The sequence below is a fragment of the Herpailurus yagouaroundi genome, unplaced genomic scaffold (genome assembly GCF_014898765.1).
Source record: "Herpailurus yagouaroundi ecotype Mexico unplaced genomic scaffold, PumYag 222, whole genome shotgun sequence".
NCBI classification, from domain to species: Eukaryota; Metazoa; Chordata; class Mammalia; order Carnivora; family Felidae; genus Herpailurus; species Herpailurus yagouaroundi.
In genome coordinates, this window is record NW_024412453.1 from 17,464,858 (window position 1) to 17,479,962 (window position 15,105).

Consider the following 15,105-nt stretch of genomic DNA (forward strand, 5'->3'; position numbering starts at 1 on the left):
GGAGGTGGGGGGCGGGGGGCGGCCCCGGGGAGACCAGCCGGCGGCCGGCTCTTCAGGATCCGGTTCGCGTGCGTGCTGATGTCACAGCAGATCCCAAGCTGCTTGGGGTGGCCGCAGCCAGTCCCCACGTCACGTTGATGTAACAACCAGAGGTTGTCCTTATCAGCCTGGGGAGAGGCAGAGGTGTAGGGGTGAGCCGGGCATGGGGAGGGGGTGTGCTGTGGCAACTGCGGGGATCCTTCCGAGCCTCTGGGGAGGTGGCTCCAAACGCGACCCTGTGGGCGACACGGCTCAGGCGGGGGGCCAGTGGTCCTACGCAGCCGCTCACGCAGGCCCCGGGCCCCGGAAGCGGAAGGAGTCTACCTGCTGCTGGAGGGGCCATCCCGGCCCTGCCAGGGGGTCCCGCGGAGCGGTGCTGCAGGGCAGCCGGTACAGGGCACAGAAGAGTGCCATCCTCCAGCGACATGTGGGACACCAAGGGTGGTGGGTGATCCTCTTGGGGCCAGCTTGGAGGGCCTCGGAGCAGGGGACAGGAGGCGCCCTCAGGTTCCAGCTCCTCGGAGGGTGGGTTGTAGAAGTGGAAATGGACGGACGCTGTAGGAGACCCCACGGCATGCCCAGGAGACGGCCGGGGACTCGCCACCCAGGGATCTGCCGGCCCCTCCGTGTAGGGCCCGGCAGGTCCGTGTGCAGTGAGAGGCGGGCAAAAACTCTGGCGAGGGGGGTGACTCAGTCCCGCCACCTCCCGGGGCCTCAGTTTCCTCACTGTGAAGAGGGAGAAGGGGAGTTCCAGCCACAGCGCATGAAGCCTGAACGTGTCGCCCTATAAACCTCGAGGCTGTTGGAGGTGGGACAGAGGCGGTGAGGGCCCCCCTCCCACTCCTCTACTTGTCTCTCCACAGCTGGGGGCAGGGGTGGGGAGCCGAGGGGAGGAATGTGCCTCAGCAGTTCCAAGGTGTCCCGGAGGCTGCCCTGCTGGCCTGGGGCCTAGGCCAGGCCGAGGCGGCCCCCCTCCACCCGGCCTCACCAGGGGCGCTCCAGCTTGGAGAGAAGCCCACGCCCGGTGTCCTTGTCCTCCAGGGGGCGATGCTGAGCCGTGCTCCTCTGGCTTCTCCGCTCCAGCGGGACTCTGCCTCCGCTGCCCTCGGCGGGAACCCCCTCATTTGGGCAAACGCCATCGGGCTGCTTCCCTCCCTGCCTCGGTTTCCCTACTCCTCACTGGGGCCTCCCGGCGTCACCTCCCAAGTAAACTTCCCGCACCCCAGTCCTGGTCCCGGGTCGGCCTTTCGGGGACAGAGGTAGGACCGGGAGCGTCTGGCGTCTGCGTGGAGGGTCGCACCGGCATGAGCACCGGGGGGCTCGGGATGCTCCCCCCGCTGCACCCCGCTCCGGTCTTCCTGGCCCCCAGCGACCCGGGGGTGACTGACGTCCTCCCGTAAACTATCTTTCTGATTGAACCAACCAGAGAGGGCTCCGTGGTTCGTCACCCAAACCTGAATGGCGCAGACAGCTGGAGCGAGATTTAGGAGCGAAGGACTGGATCCCGGGGGGACCGTGGGGGTGTCCAGGGAGCCACCCGGGGCCACAGAATGCTCTGCGAGGCATCGATTCCAACACGCTAAGGAGTTTATTAGAAAAGGGACAAGGTGGGGGACGGGGCCTGGCTCAGCAGATGGCCCCAGCTCTCAGGACTCCGTTGGGCTCAGGCCGGCTGCGGGAGCCCGGCCCAGAGCCCAGCGAGGGGCAGGAGCAGCCGAGAGGGCTCCGGCCTGTGAGTGCTGCCGCGGGCCACCAGCATCCGGATCCAGTTGAAGTGCCTACTGACATTGGTGTAGACCCCGGGCCGGTTGGGTCCACCGCAGCCCGATCCCCAGCTCACGATGCCAACCTGAATCCACAGACCTCTCTTTTCACAGGCCAAGGGGCCACCGGAGTCACCCTGGGGAGCGGCGTGGGTGAACCAGGCCTGGCGGGGCAGGGGGCAGGTGAGGGGCTGGCGGAGAGGCAGGGACAGCTGTGGCGACAGCAGGAGGGGCCGTGGAGCCGGGGAGACCGGGTGCACATCCTACTCCCCACCCCGGAAGCGAACGAGCCTCAGTTTCTGCATCTGCAGAGTGGGCATCGGTCTCAAATTGCCCCTTTCCCTCCACCCCCCCCAGGGGTCAGGTGAGAATCAAAGGTGATACAATGAAGGCAAAACAATTAATGCTTGTTGTACAAGCTGGAGAAATAAGGCCCATGGTTGTTTTCTCATGAATAAACTCGGGTGGGTTGGTGGGCACCAGGGGGGTTGCTCCCAGGCCCAAGGTGGGGAGGGGTGGTGCCCGGGTCCAGCAAGGCCCTGGTGGGGGCAGGCGTACTCACTTTGCAGGCGTCACGTTGGCCATTCTCAGAGCCAGCACAAATCATGTCATCCGGGTCGTAACGGAGGAAACCGGGACGTCGGAACAGGAAGTCGCACCTGGAGTTGTTTATGATGGACACCTGTGCTTCCTGGAGACGGTAAGGAGGCGGCACAACTGCCAGGGATTGAGGGTGAGAGAGGGGAAGAGGACCGCTTCGGCCCCTCCCCTGCCATCTGGGACAGGGGGAGCGTGGAGGGGGGTGGGCTCCCCGGGGCCCCCACAGGGTCCGGGACATCGCTCTCGATGACGCCTCCGCCCCCAACCCAGCACCCTTCACATTATGGGCGATGAACGAGGTCACAGAAGGACCCAAGGGATGGGCGGGCGGTCACCGCTTCTCCCTGAAACTCAGTGTCCCCGTCTGGAGAACGAAGATGACAGCCCCTAGCTGGGCCACCGGGGAGGTCCCTCAGCCACAGCATGCTCAGGGGGCAGGGCTGACACCGACATGGTGGAGGATTAACATACTTCATCTGCAGCATCCAGGCTGAAAACGCTCCAGAGTTTTTCTCCAAGTTTATTTATTTTAGAGACAGAGAGAGAGAGAGAGAGAGAGAGAGAGAGAGAGAACGCAAGCAGGGGAGGCGCAGAGGGAGACACACACACACACACACACACACACACACACACACACACACAGAATCCGAAGCAGGCTCCAGGCTCTGAGCTGTCAGTGCAGAGCCCCACGCGGGACTTGACCTCACGGGCCGCGAGATCGTGACCTGAGCCGAAGTCGGACGCTTCACCGACTGAGCCACCCGGGTGCCCCGAAAATGCCCCAGATTTGACAAAAGGTATGAATCCCTGTCTTGAGGACGCTGAGCAATTCCCGAGCAGGATAAACACAAAGAGATCTACCCGGAGATACATTTTCATCAAAGTATCGAAGGGGAGACTCCGGGAGACAGCAAGAGAGAAGCTGCATGCGTGTCACATCAAAGATCCCCACCAAGATTAACAGCCACGTTCTTCTCAGATACCCTGGAGGCGGGGGTGGGGGGTGGGGGGGGGGGGCTGCAGGATGACACATTCAAAGGGCCGAAAGAATCAAACAGGCGACCGAGAATATTCTGTATCTGTATCAGAATTCTCTATCAGGCTGTCCTTCAGAAAATGAGGCGGCGATGAACAGATTCTCAGATAAACAAACGCCAAGAAGGTTCGTCCCTAGCAGACCTGCCTTACTAGAAACAGAAAAGGGAGGAAGGGAGGTCTTCAGGACCCTGGCCAGTGTCCGTTCATAGGAAGAGAGGGCGCTGGTAAAGGTGACCACAGGGGTAAATAGGAGAGCCAGGACTATTATGGCTTTGGTTTATCACTTCTTTCCCTTCCTTTATAATTTAAGACACGTGCATACAACAATTCTAAATCTCTGAGGAAAGAGCTGCGTAAGGAACGGAAGTGAAGCTAAGTTGCTATTAATCCGACATAGATTGTTATAAACTTAACTTGTTGGGGCATCTGGCTGGCTCAGTTGGTGAAGCGTTTGTTGACTTTGGCTCAGGTCATGGTCCCAGGGTCGTGGGATCAAGTCCCACGTCAGGCTCTGTGTTGAACGTGAAGCCTGCTTAACATATTCTCTCTCTCTCTCTCTCTCTCTCTCCCTCTGCCCCTCTCCCCGACTTTCGCACTCACTCTCTCAACTTAAAAAAAAAAATCAAGTTTAAAAAAAATTTTTAAACAATAAATTTAAGTTGTTAATCGTAATCCCCAGGTCAACCACTAAGAAAATACACAGAACGCGAAATGGGAAGGTAATCAACACAGACCACTAATAAAAATCAATGAAACACAAAAAAAGGAAATAAAAAAGTATGAAGTACAGATATAGATATTGAAAGATGTGACAAGATATAGAGAAGAAATAGAAAAATGGTAAAAGTAAATCCTTACTTATCGGTAGTTAATTTTAATGGAAATGAGTTAAATGGATTAAATTGCAATTAAAAGGCAGAAATTAGCATGAATTAAAAATAGAGAATCCAGGGTCCCCTGGGTGGTGCAGTCGGTTGTGTGGTTGAGTGTCAGACTTCATTTCGGCTCAGGTCACAATCCCATGGTCGTGGGATCGAGCCCCACTTTGGGCTCCACACTGAACGTGGAGCCTGCTTAAGATTCTCCCTCTCTCTCCCTCTGCCTCTTTCCCTGCTCGCACTCTTTTTCTCTAAACACAATTTCAAAAAAGATTTTATTATTTTTTTTAATGTTTTATTATTTACTCTTGAGAGAGAGAGAGAGGCAGACAGACAGAGAGCAAGCAGAGGAGGGGCAGAGAGAGGGAGACACAGAATCCGAAGCAGGCTCCAGGCTCCGAGCTGTCAGCACAGAGCCCGATGCGGGGCTCGAACTCACAAGCCGTGAGATCGTGACCTGAGCCGAAGCCGGACGCTCAACCGACTGAGCCACCCAGGTGCCCCTCAATACCCAACTTTTAATAATGAATAGTATCAAGGGCACTTGGGTGGCTCAGTCGGTTGAATGTTCGACTTCGGCTCAGGTCACTATCTCACGGTTTCATGAGTTCGAGCCCCACATTGGGCTTCATGTTGACAGCTCGGAGCCTGGAGTCCACCTCAGATTCCGTGTCTCCCTCTCTCTCTGCTCCTCCCCTGCTTGTGTTCTGTCTCCCTAAAATAAACATTTAAAAAAATCATGAATAGAATCAGAAAGATCAACAAGAAAACAGAAGACCTGAGTAACACTATAAATTAACTAGACCTAACAGAAGTTTACAGAACCACCTGCCCCAACAGTAGAATCCACACCCGTCACAGGTACACATGAACACTCTCCAGGATAGACGGTATGTCAGGCCACACAATAAGGTGCAATAAACTAGAAAAGACTGAAATCATACAAAACATCTTCTCCAACCACAGTGGACTGAGGTTAGAAACCATAAAAGAAGACAGACTGAAAAATGTGTAAATATGTGGAAATTCAACAACATATTCTTTACCAATGGATGAAAGAAAAATTCAAAACACTTTGAGACGAATGAAAATGAACACATGACACAGCAAAACTTGCGGGATTCAGTGCAGGCAGTTCTCAGAAGGGAATAAACGTATTGCTGGAAATGTCCACAATAATACAGGAGAAAAATCTCAAACCAATACCCTGATTTACGGCTTAAGGGACTAGAAGCAAGCTGAGTTCAAAAGTAGAAGGAGGGGCGCCTGGGTGGCTCAGTCGGTGAAGCGGCTGACTTCGGCTCAGGTCACGATCTCACGGTCCGTGAGTTCGAGCCCCGCGTCGGGCTCTGGGCTGACAGCTCAGAGCCTGGAGCCTGTTTCGGATTCTGTGTCTCCCTCTCTCTGACCCTCCCCTGTTGATGCTCTATCTCTCCATGTCTCAAAAATAAATAAAACGTTAAAAAAAATTTTTTTAAAAAGTAGAAGAAAGAAATAATAGAGAATAGAGGAAATCAAGGTAGGGAATAGAAAAATAGAGAAAATCAACAGATAAACCAAAACTTGGTTCTTTGAAAGATCAACAAAACTGATTATGAAAGTGGGGACATAACTACAGACTTTATAGCAATAATGAGGACTATAAGGGAAACAGCTATACCCCAAATTAGATCAGGTGGATGAAATGGACAAAATCTTAGATAACACAAACTACCAAAACTCACTCAGGAAGAAACGGAAAGTCTGAACACACCAATAAGAGATGAAATCTGTAGTCAGGGACCTCACAATGAAGAAAAGCCTTAGGCCATATGGCTTCAGTGGTGAATTCTACCAAACCTCTGAAGAAATGAACACCAATCCTTCTTAAACTCTTCCAAAAAATCGGAGAAGAAGGAATACTTCCTAACTCATTCCATGGGACCAGCATTATGGGGGCACCAAATCCCGGACAAGGACATCGCAAGAAAAAGAAACAACAGACCAATATCCTTAGTGCAATAACAGTAATAATAATATGTGTATATATATATATGCAAAAGGTATATATACAAAAAATACATATATGCAAACATTCTCAACAAAACGCTAGCAAACGGAACCTAGCAGCATAGCAAAAGAACTGTATACCATGAGCAAGTGAGATTTATCCCATGAATGCAAGCGCGGTTCAACATACAAAAACCAATCAATATAATGTACTACAGACATTAATAGCATGAAGGAAAAAAACCCACAGGCTCCTCTTAGCGGATGCTGGTAAAGCAGTTGACAAAATCCAAATTCCTTCATTAGAGAAACATTCAATAAGCTAGGTAGGAATAGAAGGCACTTTTTCAACACGATAAACACTAGATGTGAAAAACCCACAGCGGACATCACACTGAATGGGGACAGGCGGGAAGCTTTCCCCGAGATCAGGGACAAGATGATGATGCCAGTTTTTGCCATTTTATTTAACATTTTTCTGGAAGTTCCCATCAGGGCAATTAGGCAAGAAAAATAAAACACATCCAAATTGGAAAAGAAGACGTAAAACTATCTCTATGCATACATGACATGATCATCCATAGCTACATACATACGTACATATGTATATAGACGTGTGTGTGTGTGTGTGTGTGTGTGTATACATGAAATCATAATGAATACATTTAAAGAGGAATAGGGTTAATAAATGAAGTCAGCAAAATTACAGGACCCAAGATCAAACCACAAAAGTCTGTTATTCTACTGGGGCACTTGGGTGGCTCCACTGGTTGAGCGTCTGACTTTGGCCTTTGGCTCAGGTCACGATCTCACAGTTCGTGGGTCCGAGTTCCGTGTCGGTCTCTATGCTGACAGCTGAGAGCCCAGAACCTGCTTCAGACTCTGTGTCTCCCCCTCTCTCTCTCCCCACCCTCTGCTTGTGCTCTCTCTCGCTCTTAAAAATAAACATTAAAAAAAAAGAAGTTTCATTTACAACGCATCAAAAATAAGAAAATAGTTAGGGATAAATTTAATTGAGGCGATCAAAGACTTCTTAACAAAAACTACAAAACACTGTTGAAAGAAACGGAAGACCTGAATACATGGAAATATATCCCTTATTTATGGATTGGAGATACAATATAATGAAGGTGGCAATGCTTCCCCAAAGCAACCTACAAATTCAATGCAATCCCTTTCCAAACCCCAATGCTCTTTTTAGCAGAAATTGACAAATTGGCCCTAAAATTTATATGGAGTATCAACAGGCCCAAATAACTAAAACACTACTGAACAAGTAGAACAAAGTTAGAAGACTCACACTTCCTGATTTCAATATATTATAAAGTTACAGGTATCAGACAATGAGGTCCTGCTACAAGGATGAACATACACACCAATGGAGTACCATTCAGAGTCTAGAAATAAGCCCACACATCTACAGTCAATCAGTAAGGATGCTGAGACAATTCAATTGGGGAGAGGAGTCTCTGTGACAGACGGTGCTGGAGCAACTGGATATCTAAAGGCAAAATAATGAAGTTGGACCCCTACCTCACACCATGTACAAAAATCAACTCAAAATGGATGACACATAAATATAAGAGCTAAAACTATAAAACTCTGCAAGAACATGCAAGTAAATCTTCATGATCTGGAATCTGACAGTGGTTTCTTAGACCTGACATCAAAAGCACAAGCAACGAAAGAAAAATAATTTGAGGTTGATCAAAATTTTGCAAATTTTGTGCATCAAAAGATACTAGCAAGAAAGTGCAGCAAAGAGAGCCACACAATGGGAGAAGATATTTGCAAATCGTGCATCTGATGAGGGTTTAGTATCTAGAATACATAAAGAACTATTACAACTCAACAACAAAGACAACTCAAATTAAAAATGGGCAGGGGCGCCTGAGTGGCTGAGTCGGTTAAGTGTGCGACTTTTGATTTCAGCTCAGGTCATGATCTCACGGTTCATGAGATTGAGCCCTGCATCGGGCTCTGTGCGAACAGTGCAGAGCCTGCTTAGGATTCTCTCTCTCCCTCTCTGCCCTTCCAATTGCTCTCTCTCTGAAAATAAATTTTAAAAAACGTTAAACATAGAATTACCACGTGATTCTGCAATTGCACTCCTAGATATATACACAAAAGAACTGAAAAGAGGTGTTCAAATAAAAATTTGTATATGAATGTTCATAACAGCTCTATTCACCGTATCCAAAAGGCAGAAACAACACAAAAGCCCATCAATGGAAGAATGGATGAATACATTGTGGTCTATCCATAGGATGAACTATTATTCATCCATAAAAAGAAAACTCTGATACATACTAGAACACCCATGAATCTCTAAAGCACCACGCTACATGAAAAAGGCCAAACACAGAAGGTCACATAACGTATGAATCCATTTACCTGAAAAATCCAGAATGGGTATATCCATCAACACAAAAGGCTTCTTAGTGGCTGCCAAAGGGCTGGAAGGAGAGGGTAAGGGGGAGTGACTGGTCAGTGACTGTCGGATTTCCTCTGGGAGGGATGAAAATGTTTTGGAACTTGATGGAGTTCACGGTTATACACCGTGAACATACTAACTTAAATGTCACGGGATTGTATACTTGAAAATGATTAATTTAAAAAAATAATAAAATGATTAATTTAGGGGCACCTAGGCAGCTCAGTCAGTTACGTGTCCAACTCCTGATTTTGGCTTGGGTCACAATCTCGTGGTCGTGGGTTCGAGCCCCACATTCGGCTCGACACTGATGGTGTGGAGCCTTCTTGGGGGGCTCTCTCCCTATGTCTCTCCCCCGCTCATGCTCTCACTCGCTTGCTCTCTCTCAAAATAAATAAAACTGTAAAAACTTTTTTAAAAAAGGAATAAAATGATTAATTTAACATTACGTGAACTAAACCTCAAAGAACGGGGTACAGGTACGTGTTAGACCACACACGAACCTTGAATATGCTGAGTGAAGGAGTCAGGGACAGAAAACCACACGCTGTGGGACTCTATTTCTATGAAATGTCCACAGTCCGGAAATCCCGAGACAGAAAGCAGCCTGGGCCCAGCTGGCCTCCCTCTCACTGTGGCTTCGGGCTCACAATCTCTGGAAGGCAGAGGGAACGGGGTGTGGGGACAGGAGGTCCTGCCCTGGCGGGGGGGGGGGGGGGGGCAGGCACTGCTGGGCAGCCCCCAGGAGGGACCCAGCTGCACAGAGACCCAGGTGGGGGCTGCTGAAGCCGCTGTGGACGGAACAGACGGCGGAGCCCGCAGCCCCCCCCGCCCCACCCCCCACCTGCCCCCAGCCTCACCCTGACCTTCTTCGATGTGCCCCCAGCCAGTCACCCAGCAGTCAGCGTTGTTCTGGAACTCAGAGGAAGAGGCCACAACACAGATGGGCTGGATGTACTTATTGTAGGTGACGGAGGAGGACAGCTTCAGCAGGGCGATGTCCTTGAGTGAAGTCCCACTGAACTGGGGATACACGACGATATCCTTCACCCTGTACCGATGGTAGAAGGTCCACAGTTTCCAGGATGTTGGCCTGGAGGACAGCTCACCAAACTGAGCAGTCCACTTCGAGGGATCTTTGTGTCTGGCGAGGGAGGAGAGAGCAGGTAAGGGTCCTCAGAGGAGGGAGGGCCCCCTGAGCACGCAAGGGGGAGGGGAGACATTCCCTGAGGCGGGGCCGCAGGGGTGCTGCTAGGGCTCATCCTGGACACGGTTAGCACTTCCTCTCATGGGCCACTGCGCCCAGTGTAGAAATGATGGCAGCCCAGAGAAGATGGGCCAAAATCCCAGAACCCGGGGACCGGGGAATGCGGGGATGGGCAGGAAGGGCCTTTCCCCGAGGTCGGATCTGGCTGGTCACTCAACCGGCCTGTCACCTCCCACAGCAATCCTAAAAAACAATGAACAGGGCACCCTGGTGGCTCAGCCTGAGTGTCCAGCTCTTGATTTCGGCTCAGGTCACAATCTCAAGGTTTGTGGGTTTGAGGCCCGCATCGGGCAGACTCAACTTGGAGCCTGCTTGGGATTCTCTCTCTCTCCCTCTCTCTGTTCCTCCCCCCATTGTGCTTGTGCGCGCTCTCGCTCTCTCTAAAACTTAAAAAAAAAAGAACAGATGCACAGGACTAGGCAGGTGCGGTCAAAATAGCTTCCCCGAGCCCACGGTCCTGGCAGGCCAGGCTCTGTGTCCAGAGCTCGCCCACCTCGGTCCGCCCCGTGGTGCACCTGCACCGGGGGAGGTGGGATGAGGAGGGGGCGGCTGGTGCTGCCATCCGGGGAGAAGAGAAGACAGAAAAGAACACGGCACAAAAGGGCACGGGAATGCTGTAAAGAACGTTCTGGAAAAAACGGAACCGGGTTTTCTCACGTGGCTGCAGCGGGGCCCGGGGCTCGGGAGCATAAGAGAGCTGAATCCGCACGCGTCATGCCCGGAGGACGCGTCCCCCCAACCCCGATTCGGAGGGCCGCCCGCCCCCAGACTCACTTTTCAAAGCAGTGCGCGGCCGACAGCACCCAGCGGCGGTTGAGCAGGCTGGCGCCGCAGTGGTGGGCGCCCCACAAGCGCAGACTGCCCTGCCACGGCCAGCGCCCCAGCTCCGAGTCCTTGCCGCCCACCACGCGCGTCGTCCAAACGGTTCGGCGGCCGCAGGGCCCTGGGACGGACACACGGGCACGCGGCTGAGCCGCACGACCCCGGCCGCCCCACCGGCCCGTGCGAACCAACGCGAGGGGCCCCTGGGAAAACGCGCGCGTCGGGGCCGCGCCGCCCAGGGACCGGGGGACCTCGCGCCCCTCCCCACGTGGCGCGCGGGCGCCGCCCCGCCCCCCCCCCCCCCCCCCCCCCCCGGGGCCCGGCAGTTACACGTGAGCAACGACGAGTTCTCGAAACCTGGGCGGGGAGAGGAAAAGATGAGGCGCCCCTTGCGCTCCGGCTCAGGTGCCCTGCGCGGGGAGGCGCGCGTCCCGGGCGCCTTACCTGGAAACAGCTGGTCCAGATCCTCAACGTCTGGGGGGCCCGGAGGGGGGATGGCGGGCGGCCAGGTGAGCTCCCCGCGGTCTGCACGCGCCCCGGCCGTCCCCCACCACCCCTGGGGCGGCCCGCAGCCCCCGCCTCAGCTCACCCTGTCCCCGGAGCCCCGCTCGCACCAACAGCTGCGCCAGCAGCAGCGCCCGGACGCGCGCGCCCATGGCCGCCTCTGCCGCCTCGCGGCGCCCCCTCTGTTTCCGCCCGCTCGGGGCGCCCCCGGGGGGGGGGGGCAGGGAACGCCCGCGACGCTGCCCCACCCCCCGCCCGCAGCGGGACCGGTCCGGGTCCGAGGGCTTCGAGCTGGGTACCCCAACCACACCGTGCCCCCAAACGGTTCTTGTCTGCAGCCCTGGGATTCCGGCTGCCCGGCTCGTTGCCCCCCTTCCTCCACCCAGCGCTTCTTCGGGGAAGGGCCAAGGCCAGTCCCCACCAGGACCCCCGTGAGAGCAAGTCCTCACCGAGCGCCCGCTGGGGGCCTGGCGGTATTGGGCTGCTGCTAAAAGCCACGGTTCTTTCCAGGAGCCCGCGTGAAATGGCCTGATGTGGGCCACCTGGAGGCCTCCCAGCCTCCCTGCTGCTCCCAGCTGGCCCCACTCAGCCCCACAGAGCCTACAGACAGTCTGCCTCGTCCTTGGGCACTGGTGCAGGGCACCAAAGTCATCAAGTTGTCTCTTGAGTTATAGATGTGAGTGAACAACTGAACTGGGGCCCCCAGGACCGCCCTCAGAGTACTGATCCACTACAAGGACTCACAGGACCTAGAGAAGCTGTCATCTCCATGGTGATGGTTCACTGCAGTGGTACAGGGTGTGGAGGACAGAGTCTAGGAGAGACCAGGTGGAAGCTTCCAGCTTCCCCTTAGCAATGGAGTCAGATGGGCAGAGCTTAATTCTCCCAGCAATGACGCGTGACAACGGACGTGAAGGGGTGCCGGCCGGGGAAGCTCATGTGAGCCTGGGTGTCTGGAGTTTTTATCCTTGGGGTTCCGTGACAGAGGCAGGGTGGACAGCCCACGTGGCTAACCCTAGTCCTCAGACTAGGGCACCTCCTGTGGTCCAAGTGACGCAGTGTGGCCCGAGGCGGTCCCATCAACTGTGCTATTAGCATCAAGTATCTGGAGTGGCCCAAGGCTCCCGGTCTACAAAGACGCTCTTTCCAAGCAAGACTTTGCAAAGACTCAGAGGTGATTTCCTAGGACCTGGTCGAGGGTCGGTTCATCCTAGGCCTGTTCACTTAACCTGTTGTCACTGCACGGCCACTAAGGATAAAGCAACATTGGAGGAAAATCCACACACGCACCAGAACGGTCTGTTTGAATACAGGGACCGGCTTCGAGGAAAACGGAGGGAATAAATACACGGAGCAGTGGACAGCTTGGAGGACGCCAACTGGTATGCTTCGAAAGCTCTGGCGAGAGTGTTCACAAACACTAAACAAGAGTTAGGCAGGAAAAGGGGCGCCTGGGTGGCTCAGTCGGTTGAGCGTCTGACTTCAGCTCATGGTTTGTGGGTTTGAGCCCCGCGTCGGGCTCTGTGCTGACAGCTCGGAGCCTGGAGCCTGCTTCGGATTCCGTGTCTCCTTCTCTCTCTGCCCCTCCCCTGCTCGCGCGCTCTCTGTCTCTCTCAAAAAGAAATAAAACAGAAAAAAATGAATACAAACCAAGAAGTGTGTTAAGTAAAATAAAATCAACGGTTGAGAAACGACAAAGAGAAAGCCAAGTTCTAGACTCCCCGGCAGCAGACTGGTGTCCTGATATTGGCACCAGATGTCCCAGGCATCTGTCCGGGACTGTGAACTGGCCTAGCTTACGTAAGTCCACGGGGAGACCGAGTTCCCACCACGAGCTCGGCAGACACGAGGAATGGGACGAGCCGGCGTAGAAGAGGAGGGATGTGACATCATTTCTGAGTCAAATGCTTTGCTGGCTGACAAAATACCATAAAGTGGGTGGGTGGCTCATAAACAACAAATATTTATTTCTCACAGTTCCTGGGCTGGAAGTTTGAGGTCAAGGTGTCTGGGAAGGGCCCCTTCCTGGTTCACAGCTGCTGCCATTGCCCTGTGTCCTCACGTGGCCTTATAAGGGCACTGATCCCACTCATGAGGGCTCCACCCTTCGGTCCTAATTGCTTTGCAAAGGTCCCACCTCTAAACACATCACCTGGGGCTTCAACATACGGATTCTGATATATGAACTTGGGGGGCGGGGCGGAGGGGACACAAACATTCCAACCCCAGCACAAGGCTGTGTGTGTTTTACCTCCTCAGTCTCACACTCAGCAGTTGACCAGTGACCTGTGAACACAAAAAGGGTTATTGAGTGGGTGTGGGTTTTAAGCAACACTCATTGTGATGATGATAAGTCCCCTTGTGACGTCCTTAAATCAGCTTTACTCTGGCTCTTACATAATTCTGATAATCTAGGGGTTCTCAAACGGAATTTCTGGGACGAGACTAAAGAAAAAAAAAAATCTCAAGCAGGCAGGATGTGCCTTGATCCTCGTAAGGCATCAGGGAGTCATATTAAGCTTCTTTTGCAAGCACAAAAATCGATAATACTGTTAACAGAAGTGCTTTCCTATTGTACGAGTATTCTAGCACGTAAATTCCAATTTTTTAATATAAATATATATATATATTTATTGTGACAAAATTGGTGACAAAATTGCCCACGAGATGAAAATGAACCCAAGACTTAAGAATGAAATACAGGGTGGTGGGGGGGGGGGGGCCGGCACCCGGGCGGCTCAGCTGGTTAAACGTCCAACTCTTGGTTTCCGCTCAGGTCATGATCTCACTGTTCATGGGCTTGATAAACCCATAAATAAACTTTGGGGGGAAAAGGAATGAAATACAGAAATTTTTACATGGACACGTCACAAGCCACTGAAAAGACATGAGTCACGAGTCCTTATGCCCCCAATAACAGAGCTTTGAAATACATCAAGCAAAAAAAAAAAAAAAAAAAAAATTTTTTTAAGTTCTTAATACTCCAGATACTAGGAAATTCACATTTCTCCCCTCAGAAATCAAGAGATCAGGTAGGTGGGAAAGGCAGTAATGCCAAAGCGTTCACTGAACATGATTTTGACCTAAATCAGGTATTTGGGGCTGCTCAGAGCCCCCCCAGGGGGAATGAGCCCTCTGGAGAGGGAGGTGCGCGTAGGCCAGGTGGCGCGGGGGCCTCAGAAAGGACGGCTGCTTGTGGAGAGAAGGAGAAAACTTAGCCACCAGGGAAAGTGTCCTGCATCCCTCCCTGCCCGGCGCCCTAGGCTGGTCAGCTCTGCTTTCTCGGCCACGGCCACCCACGGGGCTTTACAGAGGTGAGGCGAGGGGAGCGCAGCGGCCATCCAGGCGCTTGCTGTTTGCGGTCAGGGAGAGATACCAGGGGCGTCTCCTCGCTGCTCTACCCCCGTGGATCACGGGCCCCTCTCACTCTGCAGGCATCCTGGCCCCACCTCGGGCCCTTCCGAGTCCCGGGGTGAACACGAAGCCCGAGGGGGCAGACTGGGGTGTGACCTCGGGTCTGCGGTTCCTCTCCCCCGCCCTCCCCTTCTCAGGGTACTTACGAGACGCCCCAGCACAGAGCACAGAGGTATGTGGTTTTGTCACCTGTACGGCCTCCGGTGACTCATTACACCACGGGAGTCCCGCTTCCTCTGCCGCATAGGGGGATCATAAGAGCGCCTGGCGAATGAGTCGGGAGGAATATGACACGGGTGATACAGGCCCGCACCCAGGAAGTGCCCCGTAAGTGGTGGCGTGGTTGGTGCCGCGAGG

General features: G+C 53.2%; 1 protein-coding gene across 1 annotated transcript; it reads right to left on the bottom strand.

Moving 5' to 3' along the window:
• Positions 1-1,608: 1,608 nt before the first annotated feature.
• LOC121019654 (testisin-like) lies at positions 1,609-11,525 on the bottom strand. The gene is made up of 6 exons (XM_040459318.1): positions 11,420-11,525; positions 11,161-11,304; positions 10,783-10,951; positions 9,602-9,885; positions 2,365-2,519; positions 1,609-1,939 (listed from the first exon to the last, which is right to left on the bottom strand). Exons 1-6 carry the CDS (start codon positions 11,484-11,486, stop codon positions 1,703-1,705), a joined length of 1,056 nt encoding a protein of 351 aa, XP_040315252.1. The 5' UTR covers positions 11,487-11,525; the 3' UTR covers positions 1,609-1,702.
• Between the last annotated feature and the right edge of the window lie 3,580 nt (positions 11,526-15,105).

Coding starts and splice junctions, on each gene's coding strand:
- LOC121019654 (XM_040459318.1), bottom strand. CDS start 11,486: ATGGGCGCGCGCGTCCGGGCGCTGCTGCTGGCGCAGCTGTTGGTGCGA. Junction 11,305..11,419: donor AGCGGGGCTCCGGGGACAGG/GTGAGCTGAGGC, acceptor CGGGCCCCCCAG/ACGTTGAGGATCTGGACCAG. Junction 9,886..10,782: donor GCCGCGCACTGCTTTGAAAA/GTGAGTCTGGGG, acceptor CTCCCTCGCCAG/ACACAAAGATCCCTCGAAGT.